Genomic DNA, 9,856 nt, shown 5'->3' on the forward strand with positions numbered 1-9,856 from the left:
CGGGAAGGGGCGGAGCAGGTCTCCGCAGGCGGCCGGGACCCGCCACCACGCAGAGCCGACGGGCCGAGGGAGGGAGCCCCGAGGGGAGCCGTCGGGGTACTCCCCGGCAGCCCGCCCTCACGGGGCGGCTGCGCCGTGTTGCACCAACGCAATCTGCGCCAGCGAGGGGGGAAAAAAAGGAGAGGGAAAGAAAGAGAAACAAAAAAGGTATGACAGAATACGTGGATTTTCAGATAAGCAGCGGTGGTAATTTATTGGCCTTTATGCTCTTTCGATGAAGTGGGGAGAGACGACGGAATCGTGTCTGCGCATAATTAAGCAGGTTTACTCCGCCTCAGCTAAAAGAGGCTCCCCCCGACTCTCCACTGCCGGAGCATCCCCCGCACCCCATCCCAAGAAGGGAGGCGAGCCCCGGGCCGGCCCAGGCCACGATGAGGGGGTGCCGCAGCCCCGGGAGGAGCCCGAGTCTCCTCCCGCTCCTCCAGGTTGTCCGCGGCGCACTTGCTCTTCCAAACTCATCTAAATTACATCAATAACAGAGCGCACTCTTTAATGAGCTCTCAACTTTAAAGACTTGAAGGATATTAACAAGCCGCTTGACAAATGGTGCTTAGAAGCACATTAAAGACGCTGCTAATGGAGCGCATAATGACGGCTAATTTTCGATCAGATATAAATTAGAGCCCCAACAGTTATTTGCCTTAAGGACTTTATGTAAATGATCCTGTTCTGTATAAACGGGGAGGGGAGGCGAGCCGAGCCCGGCCGCGCTGGCGAGCCGTGCCGCAGTCGGACGGGGCGCGCAGCCCCCGGCCCCGCCCGCTGTGCAAACACCGCGAGGATGCGCGGAGCTCCGTACCCCACCTGCTCCTGTCCCCCCTTCGCCGCGCACAGGGGCTCGCAGCGGCATCGGCCCCACCACCCCCTCGGCGTCCAAGCGGGTTCTCTGGGGCGGGAAGGAGGAAGTCCGTTCGGCTCCGGGGCCAGTTGCTCAGGGGAGGCGGCGGCTGCGCCCGCAGGGGAGGACGGTGCCAGGACACCCACGGGGGTTTGGGCTGGCCCAGCCCTCCCCGGACAGGCAGCGCTGCGCCCCGCGGGCTCCGCGGCCGCGGAGGGCTGGGGCAGGGCCGAGGCGGGGGCCCAGCTGCAAAGCCCGCTCCTGCAGGCACACAAGCTCCGAGGCTGTCCCAGCTGGCGGTGTCTCTGCCGCCCCGCGCTCCCGCAGCACCTTTTTTCTTCCTCCGTTGTTTTGGTTTGGAGGATTGTTCGGAGTTTTGTGGCAGGTTTTTAGTTGGATTCTTTTTCCCTTGCCTTTTTTTTTTTTCTTTTGGCAACAAATGGCAGCTGTGCGTCCGGACCCGGGATAGGGAAGGCGTGACCCACCCCACCCGAGCTCACGGCAGCCCCCGACCTCCAGGATGCCTCTGGCACCGAGGAGCCGTGTGAGCAGGTCAGCAACGCCCCCGCCACGGGAAGGTGGTCCCAGCTGTCTGTGGGTACAGGCGCAGTTTTCTTGGGGATTTTTTGGCTGGTGGGTTGGGATTCTTTTTCTTGCCCTCTCCTCCTCCCCCGGCCCACCTTATTTGCGAGGTGTCCTCCTCCAAAAAACGCCTTTACCTTTGCCGGACGCGCCGAGCCGCGGGGCAGGTTCCCCTCCTGCGCCTCCGGGCTCCCTCCTGCGGGAGAGCCTGGGGGTCTCACCTGCCAAAATAATAACAATAAAGAAGGGAGGGAGAGGAATGTTGTTCCCCAGTCCTCACTCCCCCAGTTACCGTGCCGGGACCACAAATCAAGCGGGCGTCCCTGGGAGCCGGGCGGCTGCTGGGGTCTGCCACCGCCGCGCTAAGTGGGTGTCCGGGTGTCCGGGTTCTCCCCACCGAGAGGGGATTTGGGGTGAAAAAATGGTGCCCTGCTGTCCTTTCATGCGCCACCCCATTCAGCGACCCGCGGCCGGGGCGCGCTGCCGCCTGCCGGGCTCGGCCCCGCCGCGGCGGGACACGGTGCGGGAGTTGCGCCGGCGCGGAGGGCCCCGCTGGCGGCCGTACTCACCCGGGCGGCCCCGGGGCTGCGCTCCCTGCTCCGCGCTCGCTGCCCCGATCCATCGATTTGTTCTTGGAAATACGCGGCGCATTCTTATAGCAGCTACGAGCAATTAATATTGCATTAACCCTATTTAAAAAAAAAAAAAAAAAAAGAAAAATCCGCACCCTCTCAAAGCCATCTATTATTAACGCGAGTGTAACTGGAGACTCGAGACGTGGGTGTGTGCGTGTCGTGGTGCAAGGCAGGAAAACACAGGCGTGACAGTGTGGTGAGAAGGAAGGGGAGCCGAGGGTGGCTAATATTTAATTTCAGGTCTGTGGTTTTCTAATTCGAGATTAAAAGCAGTCACGTCTTTGAAGCCAGACATTTGGTGTAAATGTACAGTTAAAATATTCTATTCCACAGTCCCCAGACAGAGCTCTGCTACTCCCAGGCTTCATTAAATTTTAATTATCATCCCAGACTGGAGCAAGGGAAGAGGGGGAAGGCTGTCCACCTAATTGCAATTGATAAAGGCAAAGAAGCCTAGATCTGGGGCTGTGCCCCCCGTCTCTTCATCGCGGCAAAGATCTTTTTTATCGCCGCGCACACACAGCAGTTGTTGTTGTTGTTGTTTTAACACGGGGAAAGCCCAGCGAGGGCAGCGTGAGCGTCTCCACCTATAGATCTGCTGTTTACAAAAGGTGCACGTGAAGAGAAGCCGGGAAGTGGTGTTATAGATGGGTGTTGGGGAGGGGGTGGGGGGAGAACATTAGCTCTTGGAGAGATCTGGGGAAAGATCAGCGGAAGAGACAGGGACTCTCATTAGGGCTCGACAGCTTATTGTCTCCCAAAACAAAGCGCGCCGGTGCCTCAGACCTTCCCGGCCCGTGCGGTGTTGCCGGGCGGCAGCAGAGGGGCTGCCCGGGTGCCCTCCTGGGTCTCTCAGAGCCCAGGTACCTCTGCCCCCCCGGATCTTTCGTGCCTTTTCGTTTGCTCATAATCTGCATGTGTAGGACAGGCAGGTACAGGGAGACGTCGACTAATTGCCCCGGGTTTTTAATGTGGGAAACTAGAGAGCAGTCTATCTCCAGGCAGTAAACGGTAAAAAATAAAACCCACAGCGTTTGCTTTCTAAGCAGCTTCCTATTATCACATCGCCACTTAATTTTATTTCCATTCTCTCCAAGTTAAATAGAAAGCCGAGCTCACAGGGGAGCTGCCATGTGCCTACAGACTGGGGATGTCAAGCAGAGAGACTCACTGTGCAAAGTTAATTTCAATTCCCGAGGAGGATTTCACATTCTCGCTCGCTCTGACCCACAGTAATTAGCTGAGATAACTAATGATTACTTACTTATTCCTTGTAATTATCTGGATTTAATAATTCGCTGTGTAATTTATTAATTCGCCCGTAATAGCCTTTAAGTGAATGGCTCATTTAAGAGGGCGAAGCGGCAGTTCAGGGGCTGCTGGCTGCCTGCGCCTACTGACGGTTTTGGGGGACTCCCTTACTGCTTTCAGGGGTCCCACCGGCCTGTGGCCCTGCTGGGCTGGCTCGCTCCGGCCCCCAACACGCCGCTTTCCGATCCCCTTCCTGCCCCCCTTGCTTCTTAAAACGATCCCCGCCACCGCGGAGGTTGCGCGACATCATTTGCCCCTCGCTGCCCACGCTGTGGGGGAGATGTCGCCTGGGGGCGCAGCCCCGGTCGTTGCCCGGTCGGTGGGGCGCGCAGGGGTGCGCAGGCTCCGCGCAAGGCAAGCGCCTCCCCTCCCCAAAACAGCCGCCCTGCGCCTGCAGCTCTAGCAGCGACAGTCGGGGAGGAAAAGTCGCGCTGGCTCCGCGGAAGCCCTGCGCGCCCGCGGACTTGTTCGGGGCTGTTGAGGTATTGATGCCGGTAACGACAACGACAATCGCTGACCTCAGAGGGGGCTGTGGGGTCAGGGAGAGGGCGCCCGGCTCTGCCGGCCGGGCCGCAGGAGGACGATACGTTGCCTCCGCGCCCCTCCGCGTCCGCGGAGCCACCGCCTCGGCCATGCCCGCAGGCTGGCACCCTCGGAGTGCCCGGGCGGCTTTGAAGATGCAGCTGTGGCTGGTGGCTGGGCGGCAATATGAATATTTAATAGCGGTTTGTGTATGATCTCCTCTCTCCCTCCCCGCCAGCCGCCGTCGGGTTTCCCCAGCTTTTGTGAGAGCCACGCGGGAAAATTACTTTTTTCTTTCCCCTCTTGGGTTTTGTTTTTTGTTGTTGTTTCGGTTTGGATTTTGTGGGTTCGTTTGGTTTGGGCTTGCTTTTTTTTTTTTTTTTTTTTCGTGCGTGGCACCTTTGACTCCCTCACACCGGGAGGCAGCGCGGCTGAGGTAGCGGGGACTCGACCCGGGAACCCCCCCTAACCACCCCCTGACCCCATCACAATCACAGCCACGCACACGGTCACTCGCGACAGCCGCTCGGCGGGTGGGGCGCGGAGCGGAGCTGTCCGCGGTGCTGCAGCCCGCTCCCCCCGGCCCGCCCCCGCCCAGTTCGGAGCCGCCGCACGCCGGGCAGGGCCGCGCTGCTGCGGGGGGGCAAGGGGGTGCAAACCCCCTCCCCTCCCGCCCATGCCGCGGGGATTGAGCAAATCCCGCTACCCGGAGGCGGCTCTGAGCTCGGGCAGAGGCTTGCGGTGGAGAAACAAGCCGCAAACGCGTTTTGCCAATAAAACGTTAAAATCATGTTTTCTTTTTTTTTTGTTTTCTTTTTTTTTCTTTTTTAATGAAAGACGATTTAACAACATTTAAAAATAACTTAGTACATTACTAGAATAAATAAACCTCCTATTAATTAAAAAAAAAGCCAACGAAATCGGGTCATGTACAGAACTTAAGACTTCAAACAGTCTCGGATAGAACAGCGATACAGAGGAATCTGTAAGAATATATCTATATGTGCGTCAACGCCAATGAAATATTTACAATACATACAGGTACCAAACCGAGTACCCTCGTTTTATTGTTGTTCCAAAAGAAATGTACCAAACCGTTTGTGAATTTACAGGCAGTGCAGTCTCTCTCGCTCGCTCCCTTTCCTACAAAATTAAATTTGGCTTTTCTACAAACAGACCTCCAAAATGGACTTTCCTCCACGGAAAAGTATTGCAATTAAAGGTAATAAATAACCGACCGACCAAATAAATAAATAACAAAGCAATCGGAGAGATAAATAACCGAGTCGGTCTGCAAACCGTCGCGATACAGCTTTGAAATCGAGAAAGACGGATCTTGTGCTGGCAAGAAACCCGAAGCAACAAACCCCCCACGCTGTCACCTTACGCGGCCACGTCCTTTCTCGCTTCGGGAGCAGCGTGTGGTGGGGACAATATGGGAATCCCCATTAAATATGTAACGCGGTAAACAAATACCTCGGACAGTGAATCAGGCTACACAAATAATGTAGAACATCTACTATAGGGTGCCGACGCCGTACGAATAAGAATACTCGCCAGAGAAATACCTTAGGTTCAGGTGACAATTTACAAATGGCCAAAAGGGACATTGAGAAGAAGATAAAAGCTCACGTTCATAAATCCTACCAACACAAAATATTCGATTCTCACTATCCATTTTTTTTTTTTACTTGTATCAAGACTTAGATTAAAGAGGTGTAATTAATAAGAATGAGCACAAAATGAAGTTGCTAGAGAGATAAATTAATAATTTACAAGGGGTTGTTTGGCAGTAATCTAATAATAGCTTTTGAAGACCAGTGAACACAGCAGGATCAGCTCTTTCCCTAAGCGTTAGAACTTCAGAGAAGGAAAAGGATAATAACCACAGTAAAAATATATATATATTTATATATTTATAATACGCAGTGTAAACGCAGAAAAAACTGCCATCTGTTATTTTTTTTAAATCATTATTACTATTATTTAAATCAAAATACTTTTGAGACGTCTCTCGCGGCGCAAGCCTCAACTCTAAATTCAAGTTTGGGTCCCGAGAAAACCATGACATTGCGGACACACCGCTGCGAAGGGCATGTTTCGCGTTTGCCCTCAGGCGAGGTCTGTTAAGAATAAAAACCAGCGGTACTTGCCGGGACGGGTCCGGGCGGTGGCTCCGCGGGGAAGTCCCCCCGAAAGTTGGGCGCGGGGCGGGTGATGGGGTGGGCTGGGGGCGGTGGGACGCGGTTGTGATTTTTTTTTCCTCCTTTCCCTTTTTTTTGTTGATGTTGTTTATTGAATTTTATGTTTATTATCGTTATTATTACGATGTTGATTCTCCTCCGCTGCTGTCTCAGATGCCAGCCGAGTATTTCATACGCTTCTGCTTCTGGCGCTGGTTGCAGAACCAGACGCGGACCACGTTCTTCTTGAGGTCCAGCTTCTCGGCGATGGCGGCGATCTTCTCGGAGGAGGGCCGGGGCTGGAGGGCGAAGTAGGCCTCCAGCGAGCGCTTCTCTGGGGCGGCGATGGAGGTCCGCTTGCGCTTTTTCTCCGCGCCGCTGAAGAGCTCGGGCTTGGCCAGCTTCTCGCGGTGGGACTTCTCGGCCTCCTCCAGCCAGGCTTGCAGGATGGGCTTGAGGGCGATCATGTTGTTGTGGGAGAGGGTGAGGGACTCGAAGCGGCAGATGGTGCTCTGGCTGAGGGAGCCCACCCCCGGGATCTTCAGGTTGGCCAGCGCCGAGCCCACGTCGGCCTGGGTGACCCCCAGCTTGATGCGGCGCTGCTTGAAGCGCTCGGCGAAGGCCTCCAAGTCGCGGGGGTCGGCGTCCACGTCGCTCATGCAGCTCATGTGGGCCGGCAGCCCGTGGGCGTGGGCCATGCCCAGAGCCGCCGGGTGCATGGGGTTCATGCCGGCCATGTGGGGAGCGTGGCCGGGCGTGGAGACTACGGCGCCGTCCGGGGCCGCCATGGCCCCCAGCGCCAGCCCCGGCGTCAGGTGCTCCAAGAGTTCCCCCTCCAGCGCCTGGTGGGGCTGGTGGTGGTGGTGGTGGTGATGGTGGTGGTGGTGGTGGGTGCCCGACAGGGCGGACGGGTGGGAGATGGGCACCGAGGAGGAGGAGGCGGCCGAGGTGCAGGGGATGGTGTTCATGGTGTGGTAGGTGGCGTCCGGCTTGAATGGGCTGTGGTGCGGCGGGTGGTGGTGGTGGCTCTTGCTCGGGGAGACGATGTCCACCGCTGCCAGGGCTTCGGCGCGGGCCAGCAGGCTCTCGTCCAGACCGCCGAATATATTGCTCTGCAATTGCAAATAGAAGGCACACATAACGCTCAGCGGGGAATTCGCCTCCCCGCGCACTCCGCCGTGCCACTAAAACCTCCCCAGCATGTTAAAAGAGAAATCCTGGTGAAGGGGGGGGTGGGTGGGGGAGAGAAGAGGGAGCGAGCGGGGCGAGGGAGCGGGCGCGGCGCGCAGCCGCTCGCACGCAGAGGCAGCCAGCGGCGGGCGGACGGACGGACACACGCACCAGCCGCACGCAGCATCCCAGGTCATAAAAATTAATACAGGCGGCAAGAGCCGCCGCATGCATAAGTTGGGCGAGCGCCCGGCGGCGCCGGGTGATTTGCTGCGCGGCCATGAAAAAATCATCAGGCGGATCCGGGGGGCCGCCGAGGGGTTCCCCTTAAAGCGGGGCGGCGGGCACCTACCGGAGGGGCGGGCAGGCAGGCCCGCCGCATCGCCTCCGCGCCGCCGCCGCCGGGGCCGGAGCCCGAGCCGGAGCCAGAGCCGGAGCCCCCGCCGCCGCCGGGGCCGGAGCCAGAGCCGGAGCTGGAGCCGCGTCCGGCGGAGCCGCCGGTGCCGGTGCTGCTGGGGGAGCTGGCGGCGGGGGCCGTGGCGCCGGCGGAGGGGCAGGGCGAGGCGGTGTGCAGGGCCGAGTACTTGGTTTCGTGGAGGCCGCCGCCGCCGTGGGGGAGGCCGAAGGGCTGCTTGCTGCTCAGGGACATCATCATGGTGCTCGCCGCCGCCACGGCCCGGCCCGCCAGCCAGCGGCCGCCGGAGGAGGGCAGGGGAGCGGGGCCGGGGGCCCGGACCCCCCGGAAAAGCCACAGGAGCCCCGGCCCGCCCCCGCGCCGCCACCACCCCGAAAAAAAAGAGAAAAAAGAAAAAAAAAATTAAAAATCCCACTCGCCCCCCAGCCGGCTGCCCGAGCCTCGCCGGGGAGGACGCGGCCGGGAGAGGCGGCTCCGGGGAGCCGGGGTTGCGCGGGGGATGCTCGGGCTGCCTCCCGCCCGCCCTCCGCCCGGGCGCTCGCCGCCGTCCGCCGCCGCGCCGCTCCGGCGCCGGCCCTCGCCTCTCGCGAAGTGCCCTCCCCGCCGCCGCGCCTGTGGGTTTTACTCTCTCCCCTCCCTCCCCTCCCCTCTCGCCTGTCACTACAGCCCAACTCCTCGGGAAGGGCCCTCCGCGCCTGCCTCCTCGGCCTTGGCCCCCTCCTCCGCCGCTCCCTGCCCGCCCCCCGCCACCCCCGCGCCCACGCCTACGCGTGCTCCCACACTCACAGCCGCGCCGCGCCTCGCCGCCTCCCCGAAAGGGGAGGGAAAAAGCCAAAAAAATAAAATAAAATAAAAAACACGGGAGGGGGAAAGCGACTTAAATCCACTCTCCATTAAAAAAAAAAAAAAAAGAAAGAAAAAGTAAGAAAGGAAAGAGAACAGTCCCGTTCAGGCTCAAAACAGCCCATAGCCACAGACTGTCCCGGGCGCTGCCCTGGTACTGCTCCCTGCTCCGGCGTGGCAGGGGGCGGCGGGAGGCGCTGGCCGCAGGGCGCTGCGCGGGGGCCAGGAGGGAGAGGCAGAGAACGGCGGCCGGGGTCTGTCCCACAGCGCGGGGTGGCGAGGGGGTCCTTCCGCAAAAGCGCCCGGCTGCCCCGCCAGCTTCCTCCCGCCTCTCTATTCCAAAAATACGAGATTTATAAAATAATACAGTTAAAAAAAAACAAACAAACAAAAAACAAAAACAAAAAAACCCCAAACAAATAAAATGAAAAAAAGTAGAGGACAGTTTTCCTGAAGGTGGCTTGGTTTATTTCCATGAATTTCACTTTGCAGCGGGAAGGTTAAAATAAGTGCTTAGGTGTTTAATTTCTCACCTAAACAGCAGACTTGGTAATTTTAAGGGAAATAAAAAAAATTACATTGTATCAGCTCGCACTGTCGCCAGCTCGGAGAAATGAAATAAATCAAAGTTAAAAGCTTGAGTATCATTTAATTATGGTGCGAATAGCGCTTGGAAAGAAGTAGAACAACATCTCTAAACAAATTATGGCCGGGCCAGGAAGGAATTATTAGATTGAAATTTCATTTAGGCTCGGGAGACACAGCGCTTCAATATGTAATCTGTTATGCCTCATCTGATTTGTATGCTTAATTCAGCTTGACGAATTTATTAGTTTTCATAATAGTAAAAAAATTGAGCAGCACTATGGGCTAATGCATTGTGTGTACTATAAATTGTATGTCACCGTTGAAAGGCTGAAGTCTATAGAAATCTTTTATTAATGACAACATAGGAAAGAGGATTTTCTTGCAAGCCTTTAAGGAGTTCATGCCAAACCTCCGCTCTTCGTGTCTCAGTAGGCTATTAACATATCGTCATACTAATTAGGCGACTTCATGAGTGATATAATTTCAAACTTTAAATTATGTTCTAATTAACAAGGGTTGTCCAATTTGCTTTATCTTCAAAAGGCTTTTGGCTTGTCTAATTAGTCTAAAGCATCGAGCATCTTCAACGCCCAAGAAAAACCCATCAATAATATTTTTGCGTGTTTTCATCAAATCCCGGTCAGAGCCCACGCGAGGCGCGGCCCGCCCGTGGCGGGCAGGGAGGCAGCTGCCCCTGTGCCTCCCTCCG

At 57.0% G+C, this 9,856-nt stretch overlaps 1 protein-coding gene and 1 long non-coding RNA gene across 2 annotated transcripts; both read right to left on the minus strand.

The window, feature by feature from the left end:
• Nucleotides 1-226: 226 nt before the first annotated feature.
• LOC135579384 (uncharacterized) lies at nucleotides 227-4,029 on the minus strand. The gene is made up of 2 exons (XR_010472371.1): nucleotides 2,050-4,029; nucleotides 227-1,701 (listed from the first exon to the last, which is right to left on the minus strand). It is a non-coding gene; the product is annotated as an uncharacterized LOC135579384 (long non-coding RNA).
• A 2,141-nt stretch (nucleotides 4,030-6,170) lies between these two features.
• POU4F2 (POU class 4 homeobox 2) lies at nucleotides 6,171-8,098 on the minus strand. The gene is made up of 2 exons (XM_065061917.1): nucleotides 7,654-8,098; nucleotides 6,171-7,243 (listed from the first exon to the last, which is right to left on the minus strand). Exons 1-2 carry the CDS (start codon nucleotides 7,954-7,956, stop codon nucleotides 6,302-6,304), a joined length of 1,245 nt encoding a protein of 414 aa, XP_064917989.1. The 5' UTR covers nucleotides 7,957-8,098; the 3' UTR covers nucleotides 6,171-6,301.
• Nucleotides 8,099-9,856: the final 1,758 nt, after the last annotated feature.

Source organism: Columba livia, chromosome 4 (genome assembly GCF_036013475.1).
Source record: "Columba livia isolate bColLiv1 breed racing homer chromosome 4, bColLiv1.pat.W.v2, whole genome shotgun sequence".
NCBI lineage: Eukaryota > Metazoa > Chordata > Aves > Columbiformes > Columbidae > Columba > Columba livia.